This window comes from Drosophila rhopaloa, unplaced genomic scaffold (genome assembly GCF_018152115.1).
Source record: "Drosophila rhopaloa isolate 14029-0021.01 unplaced genomic scaffold, ASM1815211v1 contig_163, whole genome shotgun sequence".
NCBI lineage: Eukaryota > Metazoa > Arthropoda > Insecta > Diptera > Drosophilidae > Drosophila > Drosophila rhopaloa.
In genome coordinates, this window is record NW_025335043.1 from 1323193 (window position 1) to 1348887 (window position 25695).

At 39.4% G+C, this 25695-nt stretch overlaps 5 protein-coding genes across 8 annotated transcripts; 2 read left to right on the forward strand and 3 right to left on the reverse strand.

The window, feature by feature from the left end:
* The first annotated feature begins 460 nt into the window (after positions 1-460).
* Positions 461-4719, forward strand: LOC108037494 (E3 ubiquitin-protein ligase Bre1). The gene is made up of 4 exons (XM_017114068.2): positions 461-585; positions 787-1933; positions 2309-3195; positions 3252-4719. The coding sequence occupies exons 2-4, from the start codon at positions 794-796 to the stop codon at positions 4348-4350; spliced, it is 3126 nt and encodes a 1041-aa protein (XP_016969557.1). The 5' UTR covers positions 461-585; positions 787-793; the 3' UTR covers positions 4351-4719.
* A 3548-nt stretch (positions 4720-8267) lies between these two features.
* LOC108037495 (alpha-tocopherol transfer protein-like) lies at positions 8268-11803 on the forward strand. 2 transcript variants are annotated; one of them, XM_017114069.2, is made up of 2 exons: positions 8268-8488; positions 10538-11803. In XM_017114069.2, the coding sequence occupies exon 2, from the start codon at positions 10603-10605 to the stop codon at positions 11590-11592; it is 990 nt and encodes a 329-aa protein (XP_016969558.1). In that variant the 5' UTR covers positions 8268-8488; positions 10538-10602; the 3' UTR covers positions 11593-11803. The 2 variants fall into 2 exon arrangements, with proteins under 2 accessions (XP_016969558.1, XP_016969559.1); XM_017114070.2 differs by lacking the exon at positions 8268-8488 and adding an exon at positions 8746-8820.
* LOC108037497 (peptidoglycan-recognition protein LD) lies at positions 11590-13440 on the reverse strand. Of its 3 annotated transcripts, none has more exons than XM_017114074.2 (3): positions 12984-13440; positions 12198-12370; positions 11590-12143 (listed from the first exon to the last, which is right to left on the reverse strand). In XM_017114074.2, exons 1-3 carry the CDS (start codon positions 13438-13440, stop codon positions 11817-11819), a joined length of 957 nt encoding a protein of 318 aa, XP_016969563.1. In that variant the 3' UTR covers positions 11590-11816. The 3 variants fall into 3 exon arrangements, with proteins under 3 accessions (XP_016969563.1, XP_016969562.1, XP_044313851.1); XM_017114073.1 differs by lacking the exon at positions 12984-13440 and adding an exon at positions 12875-12930 and having other exon boundaries at positions 12198-12416; XM_044457916.1 differs by lacking the exon at positions 12984-13440 and having other exon boundaries at positions 11590-12089; positions 12198-12609.
* A 410-nt stretch (positions 13441-13850) lies between these two features.
* LOC108037496 (transmembrane protein 11 homolog, mitochondrial) lies at positions 13851-15509 on the reverse strand. Its single transcript, XM_017114072.2, has 4 exons — positions 15393-15509; positions 14994-15142; positions 14515-14699; positions 13851-14453 (listed from the first exon to the last, which is right to left on the reverse strand). Exons 1-4 carry the CDS (start codon positions 15413-15415, stop codon positions 14289-14291), a joined length of 522 nt encoding a protein of 173 aa, XP_016969561.1. The 5' UTR covers positions 15416-15509; the 3' UTR covers positions 13851-14288.
* Positions 15510-19856: 4347 nt separating this feature from the next.
* On the reverse strand, positions 19857-25533 carry LOC108037500. The gene is made up of 5 exons (XM_017114077.1): positions 25443-25533; positions 25239-25380; positions 22666-23093; positions 20102-22521; positions 19857-20045 (listed from the first exon to the last, which is right to left on the reverse strand). The coding sequence occupies exons 3-5, from the start codon at positions 23057-23059 to the stop codon at positions 19908-19910; spliced, it is 2952 nt and encodes a 983-aa protein (XP_016969566.1). The 5' UTR covers positions 23060-23093; positions 25239-25380; positions 25443-25533; the 3' UTR covers positions 19857-19907.
* Positions 25534-25695: the final 162 nt, after the last annotated feature.

Sequence of the window (25695 nt, forward strand, 5' to 3'; positions counted from 1 at the left end):
GTCGGATTTTTGGTTTGTGTACTTTTACTTTTCTTTAGACCTTTTAATAATGTGCTTTCCCATCAATCATTAAACTTATCCGGGTCACAAATTAAATGTAATAAATGCTAAATTTTAGTTCTCTTAGTTTTTTTTAGGCCTACAAAAGACTCTTGAAATTAGCTAGTTTAAAATAACAGTGTAATATTCTTTAAATTAAGACTCACCTTAAAGACTTTAGATTTTAAAAATTTATCAATAGGAACTGAATAAACCAAAAATGTTTAATAGCTAAAAATCCAAATTTAGAAAAACATATTAATAAAATACGTAAAAGCGTTAACTTTTCCCGCTAATTTTGAATTTCTCACTTGAATTCTAGTATTTTTGGTATTTTTTGTTGCCAATCGATTGACAACATAAGCTATCGATAGTGCGAACGCAAGTGCGAGGGTTAAAAGTGTTACCGTACGGTTTTTCACACTCTTAAGTATGACCGCAATTCAGCTCCCACAGCGAAATGAAATTGAAGCCTGACAAAACGTAGAAAATCAACAGAAAACCTTAATTAATGTTAAGTTAAAAGTGTACAAACCTGAGATTAAGGTGAGTGTCATTGCATGTCCTAAATTTCTAGCGCCCGAATGACCTGGTACGGTGTTCGGTGGCGGGAGCTTTATGCCGCTGCCGCCGCCACCGCACACGATAAAAAATGGAGTACAGCCACGAATGGCAAATCAATATGCGGCACTCTGATGATTTTCGCAACTAAAATTAGTCCTTTTCGTCCCTTTTGTCCAATTGCAGTGCAAGGATGTCGAAACGGAGCGCCGACGACGCCAGCGGGAGCAGCTGTTTGGTGGCCGCCGCAGCCGCCGGTCAACCGCCCATCAAGAAGGTGCACTTCGAGCCCCATCTGATTGGGCCGGTGTCCACTTTGGAGGAGATGGACATCAAGGTGCTGGAGTTCCAGAACAAGAAGCTCGCCCAGCGCATCGAGCAGCGGATGCGAACGGAGGCAGAACTCCGGCACCGCATTGAGCAGCTGGAGAAGCGGCAGACGCAGGACGACGCCGTTCTCAATGTGGTCAATCGGTATTGGAATCAGCTGAACGAGGACATCCGCGTCCTGTTGCAGCGTTTCGATGCCGAGACGGCCGACGAACTAGAGAACCGGAACGAGAACGAAGTCACCACCTCGTTCCTCGCCCAGCTGTCCACCTGGGACAAGGAAGAGCTGGACGAGAAGCTTGCCAACCGCGTTCAAGTGTCCAAGAGGGCGGTGGCCAAGATCGTGCAGGTTATTGATAGGTTAATGCAACGTAATGAGAAGATAACTCATGTATTGAAAGGTGATAGTCTAGCTTCAGCTGGATCCGGATCAGGGGCCGCCGGCGAGGAGGAGCAGCAGCAGTCCAGCGGCGATGCGGAAGCCACAACAGTATCTGCCAGTGTCCATGCGCTGGAGGAAACGCTGAAGCAGACGCACATCGAGATCATGAGCGAGAACCATAAGCTGCAGAACCTAAACACCTCGCTGCACGAGAAGTTCCACACCATGTCGCTGAAGATGAAGGAGTACCAGGACGCTCATACCGCCAAGGAGACGGAGAACGCCGAGCTGAAGAACCAGATCGACGAGCTGCAGTACGATCTGGAAAAGATCCATTGCCGGAATGACAAGCTGGAGAACCATCTGGCTGAGGCCATTGAGAAGTTGAAGGCGTACCACCAGATCTACGGCGATCCCAACAAGAGCACTAATAGTGCCAAGACACCCACTTCCACGGGTACCGCCAGCGCCACCACTAGCGTCAATAGCCAGCTTTTGGAAGAACTGCAAAAGGAGCTGGAGGAGTACCGCGAACTGGCCAACAACCGACTGCAGGAGCTTGACAAGCTACACGCCACGCACCGCGAAACCCTTAAGGAAGTGGAAAAGTTAAAAATGGACGTAAGTTCAAAGAAACATAAGCAGCTTTGTCCGAATCATTTTTTTTGCAATTACTATGGTTTTATAATCCAAAGCATTTCTGTAAGATGAATTCAAACGCAATTTAATTTTCTAACAATTCGAAACCAAAGCTTAATTTAATAAAAAGTGTAAATATAGATGTAATTTTATAACATCTTGTTACGTTTTTGTTCTCTTTTTCGTCTTCTTAAGCATAATCATTACATAATCATTGCATAAACATAAAAGTATTTGCATTTAACTGTAACTGTAACCAAAATGTAACAAGTTACGGGATAATATGGATTGCAACTTCAGTTATTTGGTTAAGATGATTTCCACATAATTAATCTAAAAAAATCTTTATCTTTCCAGATACGACAGTTGCCTGAATCGGTTATTGTGGAGACCACGGAGTACAAGTGTCTGCAGAGCCAGTTCTCCGTGCTTTACAACGAGTCCATGCAGATTAAGACCATGCTGGACGAGACCCGGAACCAACTGCAGACGAGCAAGAACCAGCACCTGCGACAGATCGAGGTAATGGAAAGCGAGGAGCTTATTGCCCAGAAGAAGGTTCGCAGTGAGATGATCCAAATGGAGGACGTGCTGGCCCTCATCCGAAAAGAGTACGAGGCTCTACGCATCGAGTTTGAGCAGAACATGGCCGCTAACGAGCAGACGGCACCCATCAATCGCGAGATGCGTCACCTGATCACCTCTCTTCAAAACCACAATGGCCAGCTAAAAGGTGAGGTGCAACGCTACAAGCGAAAGTACAAGGACACCTCCACGGACAACATAAAGATGCGTAAGGAACTGGACGAAGCTCTGGCCACCCTCGAAGGCAACAAGTTGCAGGCGGCGACAGGTGCTTCAGGCGAAGAAATCAAGCAGGAGAATTCCGCGGGTGTGAAGGAGGAAAACTCTAACAATTCTAACGCCTGTGGCCAATCAAACCAAACAAATTCCGGCAACGACACCAACGTCGCCATTAAGGAGGAGAACCACGCCTCGGCCGAAGATGAAACTGATGATGATGCCGGTGGAAAAGACGTAAAGGACGGCATCAAGCAGGAAAAGCTCAACGCTGGAGAGGCGATCGCAGGCGAGAAAAAGGACTCTCCTGGGCCCGGTAATTCGACATCTGCCACAAATTCTGCGCCTGTCAAAAACGAAAAAGATTCCAAGGATGGTGTAAAAGGCAAGGATGTGAAGGCAGTAGAGAGCGAAACGGTGCGGGATCTGAAGGCACAATTAAAGTAGGTTTACTTAATTCATTTCCATAAGCAGATTAACTTCATTACATAATCCACAGGAAAGCGCTGAACGACCAGAAGGAAATGAAGCTATTGTTGGATATGTACAAAGGAGTCTCGAAGGATCAGCGCGATAAGGTTCAGCTGATGGCCACTGAGAAGAAGCTGCGTTCCGAGATCGAAGACCTGCGCCAGCAGTTAAAAAAGCTGCAGGAAAGCAAACGCGAGGAGCGAAAGAAGCTGGCAGACGAGGAGGCGTTACGTAAGATTAAGCAACTGGAGGAGCAGAAGTATGAGCTGCAGAAGCAGATGGCCAACCACAAGCCCTCGGATAATTCGTGGGGCAGTGGAGCACCTGGCACGGCAAACAACACGCGACCCTTTGTAGGCTCCCACGAGGAGGAGGCGTTGCTCAACGAGATGGAGGTGACTGGGCAGGCTTTCGAGGATATGCAGGAGCAGAACTCACGACTAATACAACAGTTGCGCGAAAAGGACGATGCCAATTTTAAGCTAATGTCGGAGCGCATCAAAGCCAACCAGTTACACAAGCTTCTGCGCGAAGAAAAGACGGTGCTGGAGGATCAGATGGCCACGGCTACCACGCAGATCGAGGCGATGCACATCGTTCTTCGAAAGCTCGAGGAGAAAGAGCGCAGTCTACAGGCCACCGTGGCCTCCATTGAGAAGGAACTGATGCTGCGCCAGCAGGCCATGGAGATGCACAAGCGTAAGGCGATCGAATCCGCCCAGTCAGCTGCAGACCTCAAACTGCATCTTGAAAAGTATCACGCGCAGATGAAGGAGGCGCAGCAGGTGGTGGCCGAGAAGACTAGCTCGCTGGAGGCAGAGGCATACAAGACCAAGCGGCTGCAGGAAGAGCTGGCGCAGTTTAAACGCAAGGCGGAGCGCATGAAGAAGATGGAGATGTCGGGCACCACCATCGACGAGGTGATGATCGAGGAGATCCGCGAGTACAAGGAAACGCTCACGTGTCCCTCGTGCAAGGTGAAGCGGAAGGACGCGGTGCTGTCAAAATGTTTCCACGTCTTCTGCTACGATTGCCTGCGAACGCGGTATGAAACGCGGCAGAGAAAGTGTCCCAAATGCAACTGCGCCTTTGGCGCCAACGATTATCATAGGCTATATCTGCAGTAGATAAGCGATAGACCCCCATAACGTTAATTTAGATACGTTCCGGTCATGTCCTATTCACACACAAAAACACACCACTCCCACACACCCAAGCAGAGACAGTCACACACATTCATGCCGGATTATTCATTATGCATATATTACCTACGTACTAATATTTGTTTAAGTAGTCTCCAAATAACTCCCCAGATTCCCCATGGCAATTATTTGAATTTGTTCATTCTTGCGCCAAGCAAAAGCATCTCATTATGAGTGCCGCGTGACCATGTCGCGGTTTTTTATGTAGCTTCTAGTTTTTGTAAATCAAACTCTATTTTTAAATGATTAAATTGAAAACTAAATGTACGAACACTAATAAATGGCTAAAAACTATATATTTAGCGTACCAAAAGTTATTCTCATCCCCAAAACCAGTATCGGTTCTCTGTCTTCAATTAATTTACATTTATGTTAAGTATATTTATACAAGCCCCTATAATTCTTAAGTAATCTACTCCTATTGTAATGATCAAACGTAGCATAGATATCAACTGTAAAAACATGTCGGAGAATCCGTTTAAGTGTCGCGCTTTACTTACAAGGGCTGCTAACTTGGTTATAATTTATACATAATTGTAATAACCTATGATCGGAAATTGTTGTTCAGCTGAGCAGAATATTTTGATTGTTTTTTTTTGTGTGTAAGTGTAATCGTTTATTCTGTGTACTGTTTCATGAATAAAGAAACTTTTGATCAGACTTTGTTACTTTGATCCTCTGTTATCTGTCAACATAAAATCCACCTGTTAACGTTTCGGTACCCACGAATTGATGTTAACAGCGATGTTTATCTTTATCATGTTATTTTTGGCGCGCTTTAGCTTATCGGATTTTAAAAACCTCATATCGTATTTTTTTTCTCTCTTAAATTTTTTTTTTTATTTTTTCAAAGAAGTTGTTCAAAATACGAAGTTTTTAGGTCTGAGTTAAAACGTTTATACGTAGTGTTGGATTTCATGGAAAATTATATTTACAAGCCTACAAAGACTTGATTTGAGAATACATATAATTCGCATTGACGACCTGTTTTTATAGCTTCCTTTGCTTGTCTAATCAAAATATTTTCAAATTTAAATTGGTAAAAAAATTATAGAAAATATCCACCTTTACTTAAGTTGTTTAAGCTTTGGCCTCCAATTTTAACGTGTTCGTTGATTTTTCATTGAACTTTTGCTCGCATTTTTATCGAAAATAAAACGGAAATTTGAAGCTAAATTCAGTGTAAGCGAACCCAGTTAGGTACAAATTGGACAGAACAGCCCAGTTGGCCGGCCTACAGCAATTAAGCTACCTAGTATTTATTACAATAGTGTAGCTCAGGAGCAGCGACATTGTCTTGTGCAATTATAATTAAAACCATTGACGCAATTTGGTGACTAAAAGTAAGCCAAGAAGTTATTTGCCTTGGGCAGGTGCTCGTGCTCACTGCGCGAGTATCAACAAAATGTTTACTGCGTATTGGGCAAATATGTTTCGGCGCTCGTACAGCCCCCTCATCGATGCCCTAAAATGGCTAAGATAATAAATTATGTTCTGTAAATCACCAAAAATGATATGCAAATTTTTGCGGCCATTTTCGGTGGATCAAGAAAGACTTGCGTATTGCCAGCAGCCAGAAAGAGAATGTATGGATAGATGCTAGGGTCATTTTCAAACTTATAATTAAGCCGTGTCGCTGACTTTTTTCGTCTTTAATTATGGCTAAAGCCAAAATCACAAAAGCTCCGTAAAATCTGGTGGGCAGTCATGTGTTTGACTATGTTTCGAAAAACGCTTCCCCTTCCAGCCATTCGAGATTTACCCAACCCAAAGTACCCCCCACCGTTTCACAGAAATTGCGAATTATTTCGTCTGCTTTGCGCCATGTAATGTGTTTATTAAAAATTATTATTATTGTTCGCATCGAGAGGCGGCGGCATCTTTATGGCCAGGCTACCAGCTGATGTGGAGCAATTGGACGGGTTGACGGGCTTTTGGGGCATCTTTGCCGTAAACTCGTTATGCGGCAAGCCAGGTTTAAAAAAAGAAACGAAAATGAAAAAATAAATGTAAAAAAAGAGTCGGAAACTAAAATCGTGCCAGCGATGAGTGAGCACATTACACCAAGCACTTGGCGAAGCAAGTACGGTTATTACCAACATAACAAATGTGTTTAAAATGTGGCTGGTTTGGTGGAGTAGGTCAATCCGTTGGCTCTGGTCAGGGACAATGGCGAAGGTTATGGGTGCAATCGGGGGAATAACCGGGTCGTAAGGCAGACACGGAAGTCTGAAAGCTGAGAATAATTGATTTAAATACCTTTTAACTACAAAACAAAAGTTCCCCCATTATTACATTTAGATTGGTTAATGTAATGAGGTAAGAGAAAGACATACCTCGAAACCATTCTGGTTTTAATTAAGTCGAATAACACCAAATCGTATGAAATATTATACGTTCCCCATCCCAGTTCATTCAGTAATATCAGCTGCTATAAAAATCCAGGATTTCAATGCAAATCGTTAGGAAATTATAACACAAACTCATATAAAGTGAACAGTTTTAAAACAATGGTTTTTTATAGGGCATTACTTACTTTATGTTTTTTAGCTTTTAAGTTTTGCTTGGATAATTTTTAATTATTTTTAAAAATAGATAAAAATATGCATCTTTATGTTATACTCGTGACTTTATGCTTCTCCAGAGTTTTCCTAAGTTAAATCCTGATGCCATAGGCCACTTAAAAATTGCCATCAAGGTTGCAAAGGGACTACACTCTCAAATGACCTTCTGTCAGCCATCAATGAACCAAATTGTCATTAAGACAGGGCTCATAACAAGATCAACATTAATTATCATCGAACAAAGACATTTTCACACTGCAGTATAATGATATGTTTAGCACTCGGGCGTGCCCACCTATCCAATCACCCCTTGATTGCTCCCCGCCCACGGGCGAACGGAAACGAATCATTAGATTAGCATGCAGACGATCGTAACTCAATGGATGCCGATCATTGGACCTACGCCCTTCGGGTTGGGAAATGTCCAAATACCGAAATACCCAAGCCCACGTCACGGCCCTGGGTCCAAACAGTCGAAAATGTCAAAAGGGCCAACGCATTTCCCAGCCGTAAACTGCAGTCGCAATTCGAATTGGAACTGGAGAGCTGGGCAAATATCACCATCAGATGACGTAGCCGCCGGGTGATCATTAGGTGTTTGGCTATTAGCAATGGCGACAGCATCATTACCATGGGGGATTGCATTTTCAAGGTTGGCGACCGACCGACCATTCGAGCATTCTCGCTTCACTGCCACCTGGACTCGGGCCATGAAAATGCAAATTTTTTCAGTTCCCCGTGAGCAATGTTTTTCAATAAACCTAATGAGTAAAATAGGCATGAAAAGGCAAAAAAAAAACAATAATGTGGGCTTATATATGGGGGGGAGGTGGGAAGTGTAAGTGCTGGAGAGAAAAGTCGAAAAGTCGAAAATGAACCGCTAGCGAACCTGATTTACAGCCACTGGCCAAGTGACCAACTGACTGACTGCCATTGCTTAACAACAGCAACTCTTTAATACTTTATGGCTACCTTTGATGGCTGGGATCAGGCTCTGGCTCTGGCTCTCCTCTCCTCAAAATCTGGCCAAAAGGTTCGTGTACTTCGTACTTTCGGTTTCGGTTGGCCAAAAACTTGTTCACTCCATGCAGCAGCAGCAGCAGCAGCAGCAGAAGTAGTAGGAGCATTTACCAACCGAACAAACCGATCAGATTGCATTCGAATCCCGCTCAGACGCTCGGCTATAGCGTTTATGTGTCTGTGTGGGCATTATATAATCCAGTTAATTTCTTTAACAATTTTTGTTTCTCCTCGCTTTTCGTTGTTTTACTAGACGAGAGGCCTCTCCAGCCAGCGTCATTCGTTGTTTGGACCCCGCGTTGTTTGGACGTACATTTCAATCGGCGCGTCGTCTCTCGAAGATCGTCTGACATTGCTATCTTGAAGATACTTTTGTCACAGCTCAAGACCCAAAATCAAGGATTGCGAAACGGGCGTTTGGCATTGCTCATACGCAGCGTGTGACGTGCTATCAAAATAAAAGGAATCTAAAAAAAAGTGTAAGTGCTAAAGTGTGTGTGATAGTGATAAGCTTAGGGATTCAATAATAATCCCTAAAAGGATATATTATAATTCATAACAAAACTACTATAACTAAAAGGATTAAAAAACAACGATGATATAAAATGATAAACCTATTTGAGAATATAATCATTTTATTACAAAATTAAACTCCAAGCCCTTACAAAAAATATTAAAAGTTCAGTACAATTTAAGAATATACTAATTTTTTTTAAATTTAATTTAAAATATTTATAAAAGGGTCTTATAATTGAAGAACCAAATTTGTATGTCTTAGAAATTTTTAACAGAGTGGTTGCAAACTAAAAAGGTAAACAAACCTCCAAATTTGTTATTTTTATTGATTTTATTTAAGTTTAAAATTTGTTAGGTACTTGGAAGACGGTTAGAATTCAAATCAGCACTTAACCACTAAATCAAATGAGTTTTTCATACGGAATTTCAATCAAAAAGCAATCAACAACTGAAAGATAACTCAAAACCAAATTAACCTTTAATAAAAAATTAACTTCTGTAAAATCAATCAGCCAAGAGAATATGAGGCTGAGGAATTACCAAATAAGCCACGATTGCACCGCCTGTTGCATTATTGGCCAGTTAGCCACACAAAAGCCACGCAAGCCACAACGAGCTCCTAATAAACATGTTGAAACCTCAGGTGAAAGAGAGGGGTAGATGGCGTGTGAAAGAGATGGCGAGAGGGATCCAACGGGCGCATTGCCCAATGACATTTTGAAATCGCATTTCCAGTTGGGGGAAAACCGACAAAACGAAAATTGAAAAACCGACAAAAATTCGACACCGAAAGCGAATGCAAATTTTTGAACGAAAAGAAATTAATTAAATGGCACAGAGTTCGCAACGAATCGAAGTCATATGCAAATGGGTCGTTGTCGGTGTCATGGGAAAACGGATTTCGGTTATCGGGGTTTTACAGCGAATGAGCGAATGACAAAGGGCACATCGGCAATAAAACAATAAAGTCGATCCGCAGCTCGTCGGATCACAAATTGTGTGCAAATATTGGGATAAAGCTGAGCATGTTAGTGCATCCCATGATGGCACTTTGTTTATCCGGCCAGTCAAACAAAGTGGCTCCAAAATAGGGGGCATTGTTCAGCCGCTTTCCTCCACTCTTTCTTTATTTTCCTCCCTCAGAGATTATGCAACAAGCTGAAATCGGGCAAACAGTGAAACTCTTTCTTGTACTGGCTAATTATTAACATTTTTGTTGTACTTTCAATAACCATTTTTTGACCCGCTTTCGGTAAACAGTTTTGAACTTGAACTAATTCCCCGCTGTGGTTTTGCTTTTTTAGCCTTTTTGCCATATTTTATATGTGGCCATAATGCTATTTGTCGGTTTATGGGTCTCCCATATAACAAAGAAGTGAATAATTTATACACTTTTTCATTTCGTCGCTTTCGAGTTCGCTGAAAACGTATTGTCCATTTGCATTTGGTCGGGTGTTTTAACAAATACGCGTTTCTTGTGAGTTTTAATTAGCAAATATTTGCAAATTACAGCGATCCGGTGGCGTTCGCCTTGAGATCGCTGGGACCTTGAACCAATTTCGATGGGAAGACCATTAATAATTCCTATAGATATTATAAAAAATTATAAAACAATATTTTTTTTTCTTGGTGATAGAAGGAAGCAAGACAAATCTTTTAGTTTATTAGATGAACAAATGTTCCAAATTTATTATCGCTTAGGTAAAACCTATTCTACTTAATGTTTTTCTTAATATACTTTTAATATTTTAAATACTAAAGAAATTTAACAACAAATAAAAACCATATTGAAATATTTTTAAAATGTTTTTAAATGTATACTTTGTGCGTAAAGAGCTAAATAAGCTGGTATTTGAATTAATTCAAATATCTCAAAAAATGTACTTAAAGTATTAAACAAATTTTTGTTAAATATATTTTGTAAGACTTGATAAAACATATATGTATTAATCATACAACTCGCTTATAAAAACCCCCTACTGAGCACTCCCCTTCTTATCTCTTCTTTGTAGTGACCGCAATCCAAGCTATTTGTTTGACCGCAGAGAACTCACCTCATACCCCAGACTAGCAACTGATGAAGGAAACGAAGATGGTGCAGGATCAGGGAGAAACTGCATCCCTGCCAGAGGCGCTCCTGAAGATCGCCAAGCGGGAGTTGCGCGAGGATCGGTGCACCCGGGAGCAGAGTCTGGAGCAGCTGCGGAATTGGGTGGCCAAGAACGAGGATCTGCAGAATGTGCGATGCGACGATACCTTCCTGCTGCGCTTCCTGCGGGCCAAGAAGTTCAGTGTTCCCATGGCGGAGCAGACGCTACTCAAGTACCTGAACATACGACGCACATTCCCACACATGAGCACCCAGTTGGACTATCTGGAGCCGCGATTGGGCGACCTCATCGATCAGGGATACATCTTTGCCGTGCCGCAGCGGGATAAGCACGGTCGCCGGGTGGTGGTCATCAATGCCAAGGGCCTCAATCCGAAAATCCACACCAGCTGCGACCAGGCAAAGGCGCACTTCCTCACGTACGAGTGTCTGATGGAGGACCAGGAGACCCAGATCACGGGGCTGACGCACGTGGGTGACTTTGCAGGTGTCTCCACGGCACACGTGACCAACTGGAATCCCACGGAGTTTGCCCGCATCTTCAAGTGGGGCGAACAGTCGCTGCCCATGCGCCACAAGGAGATCCACCTTATCAATGTGCCCTCCACGCTGAAATGGCTCATCGACTTCGTAAAGAACCGAGTCAGTTCCAAGATGAAGCAGCGCCTGATCATCTACGGCAGCGAGAAGGAGCTGATGAAGTGCGTGGATCAGGGCTGTCTGCCATTGGAGATGGGTGGCACCGTGCCCATGCGTGAGATGATCGAGCTGTGGAAACAGGAGCTGGCGGGCAAGCGGGATTTGATACTCGGCCTGGACAAGAGTATCCTGCTCTCGGATCGCGGCATCCAGCGAAGGAGCAGTTTCAACGCGGAAAAGGCCTCCACCGGCGGACCAAACTTCGTCTCACAAATCGAGTCCATCGAGGGCAGCTTTCGGAAGCTGGAGTTCGACTAGCCGATCCAGTTCTAGTTCTAGTTTTAAGTCCTTAGTCCTAGGCATCATCCGTTAACCCAATGCGCAACGCTTTGCCGGTCCCCCGATCCCGGCCAGATCCGATCCCGGGGATCCCCGCTTCGCTTATCGGTGGCACCCGCTTTACTCATCCTGCGCTTCTTTGTATACTGTTTGTGTTTGGCGTACAATAAACGAGAGGAATTATTTGGAACCATTGGCTTGATTCACTTCATCCTACGAGGGCTGGTGTAGCGTGGCCAGTGCATTAGCTCCCGCTGCAGTGCCTCCGCATTGTTGGCCAGAACAAATAGTTTGTACTCCGGTTGCAGTTTCTTGCGTTTTACGGATTCGAGGATCAGAGCCTGGGCCGCCTTCAATTGGCAATCCTTGGGCGGATTCCGACTGAAGTTTCCCACGAAGGCAATAACCAGGGAACTATTTCCCGACAGATCCTTCAAGAAATTGCTCTCATACTCCCAACCATATACCTTGAATACCTGACAGTCGCCGGTGACCAGGAAGTTGTATGGTAGTTCCTCCAAAGAGGAACTCTAAGAGAGTGGATGGGTTATTACCTCGAGTTAATATAATTCCAATCAACTCACCTGCAGCTTGCGTAATACCTCCGGGCAATCCTCATTGCATTCCTCACTCTCCGTGTGGGTAAATAACACGGCCTTGAGCGGATCCAATGGAGTTCCCTGACCCTGAAGATCCATTTCCGACCATATATCATGCTCAATGAGACTGAGCCGATATCCAAAGTCCGGCATTTGGGCTGCAAGCAATGCAAAGTGATTCAGTCTTTTAATTTCTTTGTCAACCTATAACACAAAATACAAAAAATTAAGGAGTGAATCATATGGCTATATTTAGAAACTTCAAATAAAATCCAATCGCACATTTGTTTTAAATAACATTTTTTAAATTCTTCAAATATAACTCATTAATGTAGATAAGAACTTTTATTAAGCGATAATAATTTTTGAATCTTAAAAAACATTTACTTCTAAAACTCACAAATTTTTGTATTATTGTTTTGTGTTTTTTATAAATTTAATTAAAACGAATAATATCAAAAATTATATACACAAATTCTTTAAAAAATAGTACAACAGACATGTTTAAATAAAAATAAGTTTTATCTACTTAATATTATTGTCTATAGAAATTTTTTTATTAAAATTTCTCAAATACTAATTAATTGAAATATTAACAACATTTTTGGGAAAATCTACGAGTGCTTGATATTGACCACTTCCGCCTGCCCACAAAAACTCACATGTTCAGCTTATCATAAGTCACAGCTTCATAATCCAGATTTATTTCAATAAAAACAAATTGAGCACATACTCGTGCACCCTATGGCCTCCATCAGCTGGAAAACTCACTTTCTCTCCAGAGTAAATACACGGCCAATCCCAGGGCGGCCGCGCACATGACCAGGAACACCACAGATTGCCAATTTAAGCAGTCTTTCGTGAGGATCGGGTTTCCGGGGCAGGGCGAGGATGAGAAGGCTGCGGAGGATGTGGGCGACTTGTTGGACCTCTGAGTAGCCGCCAGCAAGGGAGTGGATTCGCTGACTCCGCAATCCTCGTCGACGCGAATGTGTATATCTTCAGTTGATTCCAAACTGCCATATGAAGACTGGGAAACTCCAGCGGGGGAGGCACTACGTCCTATCGTAGCGAAATATAGAGCAAAAACCATATAATTTAGCTTAGCAAAGATAAAAGTGTGCAGATGATTAGTCAATTGGCACAGATTGTCCAGGCCACTGTGTTCTTGGTGGGCATAGTATTTGTTGATCGCACGCAGACTATGGGCGCTCACGAAGATCGGCATCTTGCCACTTACTGGGGTCGTATTCAACCAAGAAAATGCTAATATATCTCACCACTTGAGCTATCTTATCAAGGCTTATCTATCTTCAAACTTACCCATTCGCACGGCTATGTGGCTGGAGTCCATGGCCAAACTGATCTTGCTGCAGCCTCGGCAGCAAGGTGGTGCTGTGGAGTGGAGTGGGTCAGCCCCGTACTGGATCGCACTGGAAAGCACCACTTGATCGGCGAATCGACGCTGGCAACCAGTGCCAGCAGAATGCATAAAACGACTGAGACGAGAACAAGGGAGAGAGCCCGCATGGAGCAAAACATTTCCGTAAATCACCAGCTGGAGGTTTCAAGCCGTCTCTTATCGAATACACTCTTACGTTCTCTTAGCTTAAGAACAACTTTAAAGCCCGCCTGGAGTAACATTCGCATTGCGTTTATTTGCCATCCGCTTTCTCATATTTTCAACTAGATTCTAATAACAATCATAAATGGGTTTTTGTTTTATACACAGAAGTTGGCTTTGCTTAATTTACAGTGCTTGCTCAGGAGGCGAGGTCGCTCCTTCCTTAAGACTAACTTAGGCCTTTGAACCGTATTATGTTATGAGCATGCTTTCCAGTCCAAGTGGCGGCCACAAAACACTGATATGGACACAGGACACTGGACAGAGACTTGGCTGAGACTTGCAACCATTTTAAAATTTCACGAAAGACAAGACAGTAAGTTAAAATCGTTCGAAAATCTAAAAGAAATGCATTCGCTTAGGTGCCTAGACTAAACTTATAAGGTATAACGCCTCCGCAGGGAAGTGGCCCAATCCAGCAGCTGCCCATTTTAGGGGTTCCGTTGCATCCTTTATTTGTAGGACCTCCAGATTTGCCAGGCGCACAGGGCAGCCGAGAGGAAGGATACTCCGCGGTGCAAGTATTTTGTTTTGGAGTTGGACGAGTAGCCCAGGATCACAGGCGAGGATACATCTGTTAGCGGCAGTTTCTCCAGCACGGTGTCGTTGTTTTCCACCTATTAACAGAAGCAGGAATGAGTTATTGACCTGGGACTCAGGGGAAGACTTATTTCAGACCTGATATTGACAACAAGGATCATAGTTCCAGGACACCGTGTAGAGTCCTGTGCAAAAGAGAGATAGGGCACAAGCGGGAGCTGCAATGATGGGACGATCCCGCCACAGCAAACTGGCCACCAAAGATACCACTCCAGTGGCCACGGCTGTCTTGTGCAGGCAGTTGCCCACCCAGATCCATCGACCTGTCCAAATTAGATGAGTGATATTTTCATAATTATTATAAAATGATTTGTATATGCTTAAACTAAATCTAAATAATTTATTCAAATTAATTATTTATTTATATTATTTACACACACACATTTCATTTGGGCTTAAAAATCGTTTTGAATTTCAAACCATTTTTAGAGGGTTTCTATGTCAGTCAATTTTGATCAGATCGACTTGGAATTCAAGGAATGTAATGTAATTTAGTTAAGCTTCAAAAAATTTAAGGTGTGATTAATGTTTTTTCGCAACCGTCTCCTAGGCCTCACCAGTTTCGTCGCCTAGGCGCGGTGGCTCTATAATGATGAAGTCCACCTTGGCCTCCAGTGCCTTGTCCAGTTCCGCCTCGAATCTTTCATGAGCATTGGAACTGTCGTATACCTCGCGGATAACATGGAAAGTGGGCACTTTACTCGTGCTGCAGAAGAGGAAAATATATATAAATGGAAGCCATTAATCACGTCTATCTTGACCTGGACTTCCAAGGTTAAGGTCGAGATTAAGCCTCCTTGGAAAACCATTGTCCGGCGGAGATAATAAAGAAGCCGCCTGCTAAATTGCATAACCAAAACAGGTCCACTCGAAGATCTGGGTTGCGGTTGCACCCACAGGGAGAGCTCGTTGCGTAATTTCGACTGCATTATTACCGGATAATTACCAATATTTACCTTTCTATGTTTCTGCTAACCATTTTGCTAATAAATTTTTTTGTTTTTTATTTTGTTAAGAAACGCAGTGCGGCCGCAGTTGGACCGTTAAAATATACCAAGAATCGGTTAAAATTATACTAAAATATACCAAGCTAAAAACCCGTGCAAGGAGGTTTCTACTAAAAAACTGAATTATTAAATAAAGAAATGGTTAGGGTATTCCCAATTAAATTTTGGAAAATTTACGGACTTGAAATGTTTTCTCTCGAATTGCGTGTCTCATAAATTGTACAATTGTTTTAGTTACCCATGTATGTATGTACTTAATTATATTCCACAATTTGAAAACAGATTATATAATGCGTTTTGCAGAATAGCTGAAATCCCATAATTTATATAAAATTTTAAATGTATTTATATTTTTAAAAAGGCATCAATATCTCGAGGTTTATGCGTATGTCTTGAAAGACATATAATTTCGGACAGGAAATATATGTTTTATTAAACAATCAAAAATATTAAACTCAAGGATAATCAAAATCAGATTGATCAGATTCTTCATTGTCAGTAAAAAAATCTACTTGATATGTGTCATCAGCGCCAAAATAAGTTCTGTATGGATAAGAGACGTTCAAGTATGCCTCGTCAATGGGTTCTACCTGCAAGAAGAACATTTTTAGCAGCGAAAAGGTTATGTCATTATATCAATAATGCTTACATGGAATCTCGGAAAAAACGAATATACATCTAAAACAATGTTTAAAGGTTTCTGTAGTGCAGGATTTCTTATAGATTTTAAAATGGAATAAACTTCGTGTACAAAGTTTGATTTCACTCTTGCACCTAAACGGTATTTGAATGTGGCTATATCGAGCTTTTGACAAAATTTAATAATAAGCAACAAGCTATCGCTATCTATGGTGAATGTTGAATCACGTTGAGCTATACGCAATGATTTAAGTTCGTTAAGTTGAGCCAGGTCTGCTAGGTTATTACTTTCACCCATGTATTCAATATTTAGTGTGATTAACGATTTAATTTGTGATATTTCACGGATCTCATCCGAACTTTTAATTGGCGCATGCAGTTCTTGTAATATAGACACATTTTTAAGAGCAAAAGCCCGATAAAGGCCACAAAGTGAGTCTACTGTTTTATAGATGGTTAATTTCTGCAGATTTTGTATATTTGCCAAAACGTTTATACCAGGATCATTGGCTAGTGAGCATGCTAAAGATTTCAATTTCTCGAGCTCAACCAAATATTTACATTCATCAAAGCCAATCTCGTATTTTATATCCAATATCTGAAGATTAAGTAGTGATTTGAGAGCCAAGGCATTAGCTGATTTTTTAAAAATATTTTCTTTATCAAAATAACGGTTTTCTATTTTAAGAAACTCAAGGTGTGGAAATTTATCTATTGACGCACATTCCGAATTAAGAAACCCACCACTTAATATTTTTAGACCTTTTATTTTCGAAATTTCAGTTTTTCCCGAGATGTCAAGATTTACTATTTGCAGGTTATTAAGTCTAGTTTTACTATTTAAGGAAAATGCAGCAATAAGGTTATTTAGGGGTTCAGTACGTGAGAAACAATATAATTCTTCAATACTCGAGCTAGCTAGCTCCGACAAGGATTTTAAATCTTCCAAGTTTGAAAAGTCGCATGCCAGTTTTTTTAGCGACCTTATTTGGGAAATCTTTGTAAGCTCTTCGGGAATAAGTTTGTTATAAGATTGAATGCATTGAATTATATTCCTCTCAGCAAGTTTTGCGAAAAGAGCGTCTAGGGATCCCTTTCCAGAAAATGTTAACATTCTGAGATTATTTAATTCAGCCAGTATTTCAATTCCAGTTAAATCTTCGATGTAGCACGCCAGTTCCTTAATGGTTTGAATTTCTGCAACCTTAAAAATATCTTTAAAACAATTTTTTCCGAATACGCTAAGACGCAATTCTTCAATGGTACTTAAATTGCTGGTGGCGAATGCTTCGAAGAGTGGATTAAGTGGTCCAGTAGATTTGTAAACGTCGATCCTGAGGGTATTTACTCCCGTAAGTTGGGCAAGGGGTGTCAAATCTCCCACAAACGTACTATCTATATAAATCTCCATTTTTTTTTCATTCTTCTTTAAGGAAATACGAAAATCCTCGCCAATTATGGAAGCTTGCACCTGACATACAGTTAGCAATTTAACGATTAGCTTTAAAGTATTCGAATTAGTCTTCTCACGGACATTTAATAGTAGGTGTTGCAGGTTAGGTAATTGACTGAAAAACTTGATTGAATTCCAATCGGATAAATGACACCCCAGAAATCGAATTGATTCTATTTTTGCAAGTTCTGAGGCCTCTAATTGATTAATTGATCCATAAGTTATTTTGGAGGATTTTAAAGCAAATGACCCCTTTGGTGCCATTGATCGAAGGAATTTCGCAATTGTATTAGGAAAGTCTGTGTGTCTACATTTATTATGTATGACCAAGCGAATGAGATTGGGTAGCTTTGATAAGGAACCCATTTGGCTAATGTCCGATTCAGGATGTATCTTTAACTCAAGTTTTCCAGTAATCCAGTCAAAACTTATTTTGATATCATGAGCTAGAGTTATGGTCGCGAGAGAATCCTCCACTTTTTCGCTTTCCCTCAATATTTCACTTAAATCGTAATTGATCTTAATTAATACATTACGATTATCATAATAAGCTGGGTAATTCGGTTGTGTGCTTATGTGCAAATATCGCAATGAATCAAAAGTCGCTAAAGTAATAGGCTTACTTATATCTTTTAGACAATCTTCGATGGTCACTGTCAAAGGTAGCATACTTTTTGGTCTGTGCCATTTTCTTAATTCATCAAAAAATAGCGATTGCGAACCACTTTCTTGGATTCCACTAATAACAAAAGTTTTTAAATTGGGCAGCAATACCAGCGGTGCATATGGGGCAGCACAACCTCCCTGGCTCACCCTAATTCTCAGTTCCTCTAGATTTTCGCAATGGGGTGCTATAATGGAAAAGGTTCCATTAATTGTACTGCCTTCAAATGTCAACTTTCTTAAATTTGGGTTCGAGATGCAGATGTCGGATAACACTTCTGTAGTAATGTTACCATTTAACGTTAACGCCTCGGTGATTGCAAGATCCGATGAGATTTCTTGAAATAAAATGACGTTATTAAATAAGGCTAATAGGATAATCTGAAAAGCTCAGTGGAGGCAACCATTGAGGTAACCAAAGAATGCATTCAATAAACTTTTGCATCAAACGAATGTTAAAATTAAAATTGTTTATCAGGACTTACTTTTTATACTAATGTTTGATTCCTCGTTAGAATGATTCCTCTTTTCTTCAAGATATTCACAATATAATTCAGGATAACCATTTAACGTTAACGCCTCGGTGATTGCAAGATCCGATGAGATTTCTTGAAATAAAATGACGTTATTAAATTAGGCTAATAGGATAATCTGAAAAGCTCAGTGGAGGCAACCATTGAGGTAACCAAAGAATGCATTCAATAAACTTTTGCATCAAACGAATGTTAAAATTAAAATTGTTTATCAGGACTTACTTTTTATACTAATGTTTGATTTCTCATTAGAATGATTCCTCTTTTCTTTAAGATATCCAAAAGATAATTCAAGATTGAAAGGACTGTTTTCTCTGACAGATTGTAGGTAGGAGCTCCAGCAACATTCCCTTCCGCTTGATATCTTATTGATTCGCTGTTCTATTAGTAGCTTTATGATCTTGCACGCGATAGCCATTTCCAAATCGTCGTACAGTCGTTTGTAATGAACTTCAAGCAACTCAAGGAAGAATTCATGGGCCAACACAAAGTGGATTAAATCACCAAAACTTGAAGAGTCATTCTTGACATTTTTGGCTTTCGACTTGCAATCAGTAATCACGTAATTCATTATCTCCAAGAGGCAGTCGGGGCTAAGAATAAATTCGCCATTTTCGTCCATTTTTTTGACTGATCAATGGCTTTAGTAAGCTTTTTAAAAGATTCGCTTAAATATTGATAATAAAAGTTGGATTAGTTACTTATGTTATTTATGTTTGACCAAGTTTACTTTTATCCCTCAATTTAATAACAGTATACACAAGTCGTTTTGTGGAATTGCTGAAATTGTTGTAAATAAATTCGGCAAACCGACGTTTATATTTAAAATTGGTTTTTGTATCCCTTTGATTTCCATTAAAAGGAAAATGTATTTTAAATATTATTAAAAGCATCAGTATCTGGAGTTATACGCGTATATGTGGAAAGAAAACGAAGTTACCCCGATATTTCAGATATTTTCCTATTAATTTGCCATTACCTACTTAAGCAACGTTCAATAGAAAGAAGAGTTTTAGAAAAGTTTTATTAAATTAAAATATATTTATGACTTCGAGAAAGGAATATTAAACAATTAAATTATTTTATTTAAGGATACTCAAAATCAGAGTCATCAAAAAAAATCTATTTCATATTTCATTACTCATTATGGCCCATTTTCAAACTTTATTAAACAATCTAATAATACCAATCAACATCATAGGAATCAGAGTCGTCAGATTCTGCACCATCAGACATAAAATCTAAAATTTCATCTGGGTATTCGGTGTCGTATGAATAGAAAACGTTCAAGTATGAGTCATCAATGTCTTCTACCTGCAAGAAGAAAATACTTAATGTCCAAACTGTTGTGTGATTATTTTATTATTTACATGAAATTTCGGAAAAACTGATGTTTCACATAGAGTAAGTTGCAAGGGTTTCTGAAGTAGAGGATCCCTTATAGATTTCAAAATGGTGTTAGCTTTGCTCACAAATTTTACCGCCACTTTTAGTCCTCTTATAAATTCTAATGTGACGCAATCGAGTTTTTGACAAAATTGAATAATCGGCAATAAGCTGTCGCTATCTACACTGCATTTTGCAGCTATACGCAATGATTTAAGTTCGTTAAGTTGACCTAGGTCTGATAAGTTATCACATATACCCTCGTAGTTAATATCTAGTACTGTTAATGATTTAATTTTCGATATTTCACGGATTTCTTCAGAATATCTAATAGGTATATGCAGTTCTCTTAGCTTTGACTCACTTCCAAGACCAAAAGCTCGGTAAAGTCTACAAAGCGAATCCTCTGCTCTATAAATGATTAATTCTTTTAGATTTTTCATTTTTGCCAGAACTTCAATTCCTGGATCTTTGCATAATGAGCACTTTAAAGATTCCAGTTTTTCAAGCTCAACTAAATGTTTACATTCGAGCAAGCCAATCTCGTTTTTTATCTCCAATTTCTGAAGCCTAGGTAGTGATTTAAGTGCCACAACATTCAATACATTGATTTCCAAATGCTCCAGATTTATTAAACGATCTAACAGTTGCGCACCATTTGAATCAAAGAATCCAAGTAATTTTTTTAGACCTTTTATTTTAGAAACTTCAGCTATTTCAGTAAAGTCAAGAGCTTTGCCTATAACTTCCAGTTGCTGCAGCCTAGATGCATTACATTTAGAAAACGCTGCAAATAAATTCTTTAGGGAAAAGCTATGATATGATGTAACAATTAATTCTTCAATACTCGAGTTAGCTAGCGCGGACAACGATTTTAGATTTTCCACGTCTAAAAATTTGCAGTTTAGATGTTTCAGTGATCCGATTTTTGAAACGTTTATAACCTCTTCGGGGTCAAGTTCCTTGGAACATTGAAAACGATGAATTGAATCCCTCTCAGCCAGTTTTATGAAAAGTGGGGAAAGATTTCCTTTTCCGAAAACGCTCAAATCCTCGAGTTTATTTAAGTTTGCCAATTTCTCAATTCCAGTAAAATCTGAGATCGAGCACGTGAGTTTCTTAATGGTTTTAATTTCTGCAACCTCGATGATATCTTCAAAACGTGGTTTATCCAATTCGCTAAGATCTATTTCATTGATCGTAGTTAAGTTGCTGGTGGCGAATGCTTTAAAGACTGGATTTAGATATCCAGTAAGTGCACCCCCTGCGATCTTGAGGGAGTCAAAGCCCGAAATTTGGGAAAGGGGTGCCAGAATATCGGCCTTAAAGGAATTGTAAGAAAAAAGTATCTCCATTTCTTTTTCATTCTTTTTTAAGGTAATACTAAGTTCTTCGGTCATTATAGAAGCTGTCACCTGGCATGCAGTAAGCAAATTGACGATCACCTCCAAGGAATTGCCATTAATCCATTCGCGTCGGACATTGATTTTCAGGTGTTGAAGGTTAGATAATTGACTCAAAAACTTGGTGGAACACCAACTGTATTGATGACACGCTAGAAATCGAATTGATTCTATTTTCGAAAGTTCTATGGACTCCAACTTATCTATTATTCCATAATTTATTTTGCAGGATTTTAAACCAAAGGAGCCATTAGGCTTCATTGATCTTAGGAATTCTGCAAGTGTATTAGGATAGTCTAAGTAACTACATTTATTATGTACGACCAAGCGACTAAGATTGGGAAGCTTTGATAAAGAACCCATTTTGCTAATATCCGACTCTTGATGTATCTTTAACACGAGTTCTTCTTTACATCTGTTAAACTTCACTTTAACATATTTCCCCAAAGTTATGGTTGCTAGATATTCCTTTATTGATGTACTGTCTTCCGATGTTTCACTTAAATCGTACTCGCTTTTTATTAAAACATTCAATTTTGAGTTATACCAATCATTGTATCTATAAGGTTCGTTTATGTGCAAATACCGTAACGAGTCAAAAGTCGCAAACGTTATAGGCTGACTTTCATCGCTCAGACTATCTTCGATGGTCAGTGTCAAGGGTTGAAGACTCTTAGGTCTGCTCCACGTTCTTAAATCATTAAAGAATAGCAATTGTGAGCCGCTCTCTTGGACCCCAGTAATAATAAAAGTTTTTAAGTTGGGTAACTTGGCAAGCGATCTATATTGGGCAACACCGCTTCTCGGGTTTAGCCTAATTCTCACTTCCTCAAGATTTTCGCAATGCGGTGTTATATCGGAAAAACTTCCATGGATTTTACTGCCTTCAAATGCCAATATTCTTAAATTTGGGTTTTTGCTGCAGATGTCAGATAGATCTTCTGTAGAAATGTTATCAAACAACTTTAACGCCTCGGTGTTTGCAAGGTCCGTTGAGATTCCTTGAAATAAAATTACGTTTTTGATTTAATTCATTTAGGCTAATCTGAAAAGCTCAGTGAAGGTAACCATTAAGGTAACTCAATACACTTTTGCATCAATCGATTGTTAAAATTAAAATGGTTTATCAACACTATTTTACTTACCTTTTATACTAACGCATACGTTAGTATGATTCCTCTTTTCTTTATGATATCCCAAAGACAATTCAAGATTGAAAGGACTTTTTTCTCTGACAGATTCTAGGTAGGAGCTCCAGCAACATTCCATTCCGCTTGATATCTTATTGAGACGCAGTTCTATTAGTAGCTTTATGATCTTGCACGCGATAGCCATCTCCAAATCGTCGTACAGTCGTTTGTAATGAACTTCAAGCAACTCAAGGAAGAATTCATGGGCCAACACAAAGTGGATTAAATCACCAAAACTTGAAGAGTCATTCTTGACATTTTTGTCTTTCGACTTGCAATCAGTAATCACGTAATTCATTATCTCCAAGAGGCAGTCGGGGCTAAGGATAAATTCACCCTTTTCGTCCATTTTTTTGCTTTATTAAGCTTTTTAAAAAAAATCACTTAAATGTTGATAGCAGAGCAAATTAGGCATGAATTAAATATTACAGTGCAAAATATAAGATATGCAAATTGAATCTTTAAATTTTTTTAAGCTGAGCTCAATATTCTTACATGTGAATTTTTGAAATACACAAAGCTGTTCTAGTAGTTTACCTAATTGTTGTGTTTTTGAAAAAGCTAAAGCTAAGCTATTTCATATTTATAAATTTTTTTTAGTATAGCTGAAATGATTATTTAAATTTTTTTTGTATTTTTTTCTGAATGCACAACATCTCGAGAATATTGTGTTAAAATTTTAGATCGATCCGAGTAAAACTTCCGAAGTTATGGGCAGTTGAACGTAGGTAAGTTAGCTCGTTATACCCGTTACTCGTAGAGTAAAAGGGTATATTGTATTCGTGCAAAAGTATGTAACAGCCAGAAGGAAGCGTTTCCGACCCTATAAAGTATATATATTCTTGATCAGGATCACTAGCCGAGTCGATCTAGCCATGTCCGTCTGTCCGTCTGTCCGTCTGTCTGTCCGTCTGTCTGTCTGTCTGTCTGTCTGTCTGTCTGTCTGTCTGTCTGTCTGTCCGTATGAACGCTGAGATCTCGGAAACTATAAAAGCTAGAAGATTGGTATTTTGCATGCAGATTCTAGGAGTTCCTACGCAGCGCAAGTTTGTTTCAAAAAGGTGCCTCGCCCCCTTTAACGCCCACAATCGCTTATATACGATTTTAAAAATTTAAATATTTCGGAAAAGTAAAAATGCAGTTTTATTGTGTTTATCAATACCTATCGAAATGTAGAAGAAATTTTTCAAATCGGACCATTCGTTAAAAAGTTATGCGTGATCAAAGTTTCTATCTCCATCTCCCTTGCACCCCCTTTACCTGAGTAACGGGTATCTGATAGTCGGGGCACCCGACTATAGCGTTCTCTCTTGTTTTGTATTCGATTTTTGGGTGTCCAAAACTTTAAAACGCTCTCCTGAGAAGTGGCCATTTCAAAGTCGGTGTACACGATCCTGCAAAATCTATTGGACGGATCGTTTTGAGATTTTGCACAGTATTTCTCTACAAAATTCCTCAGGTGGAGTTTTTTTTTTTTAGTTTATTATTAGATCAACAAATATCTTGACGTTTTGGGCGAAAATCGGGGTTTTTGACTTTCAAGTGCCTTCAATAATCGAAAAAATAATAAAAACTCGACAGCGTTACCTGAGGAATCTTGTCCTTTAACTAATGCCATTTGGGTTTTTTCAAATCAGATGATTCTGTGACCAGTTATCGTGTACACCGCACAACGTGTTTTCTTCGAGGCGCCGCCGGAGATTGCCTGTATCTCACTCAATTTTTAATATTTTTGGATGAAAAAATTCACACATTTTGCAAAAACCAAAATTAACTACACCCCCCTTAATTACACTTTATTTGCCCAAAAATGGAGCACGCACTAACCACTTAAGAGCTGAACCAAAATCACAAAATGTTGCAAAATGTTATCTGATCGTACACATATGTACAAATAAAAACGATTTGAAACGTTTTTTTTTATTCAATTAATGAATGAGCTGCGTAGAGCGATAAGACCAGTATGTATGTATTGGTATTAGTTCAAAAGTGGAACTAAAGCAAAAGTAATGAGCAAATTTTACGAAAAAAAGTTTAAAAAAAATTATAATCTACATATTTTATGTCGTGTGCACTGACTAGCAGGTATTTCAAAATGGGGCCACTATATCGATATTTCCTGTTTCTTTAAAAAGTCTTTGGAGTAGGTAATAACTGAGAAATAAAAACTTTTGGTAAATTTAATTCAAACTTTTCTTTAATTTTTTTTAATGCTGCAAATATGTACATGTACATATACATAAACTCATGTACTTTTTTCATAGAAGCAGTTTTTTCCTAGTTGTAGATAGGAACTCTGAAATATTTGGTAATTAAATTCAACTTATCTTTAATTTTTTTAATGCTGCACAGCAAGCTACAACAAAAGTTATTGTTCCCCTTTTTCGAAAAATATGTACATAACATATACATAAAATATGTGTAAACGTAAACTTAGAATAAGACTATCTGATGAATACAGACTTAGAATTTGAATTTTAAATTATTTAAGCCCTTCTTACACTATTCGGACAAAAACCAATAAATACCTTCGGTTGGTGTTTATTTGTAGCCACTAGGAAAACTGCAACAAAACAACTGCAGTTGGATGTTAAATTTCCTGGTGATATTTATTTCAAGAGACTCGTGGGACTTTTTTAACACAAAAACCATGCGCAAGCTTCTAGTTTCCTATTTAGAAGTTGGACGAAAGAAATTATCAGCTGCTTGCGATTTTATTCTTCCCTAATTACCATTCGCAAGCGAACGCAACTAGCCTGGGCGCCATATTTAAAATCTCTTCAATCATTAAGGGTAGTCCTTAAGCGAGTTGTTGAATTATGATGTTGTTATATTGTATTCAATATCCGTAAATAAAGTAAAAGCACAGTTAAAGCAATTTAAATTAAGTGTAAATATAAAACTAAGAAGCTGAATTCTGCTAAATAATTTATTAGTGTACTGTGACATCAATAACAAAGTGTTCTTTAGCACTCTCATTTCTAG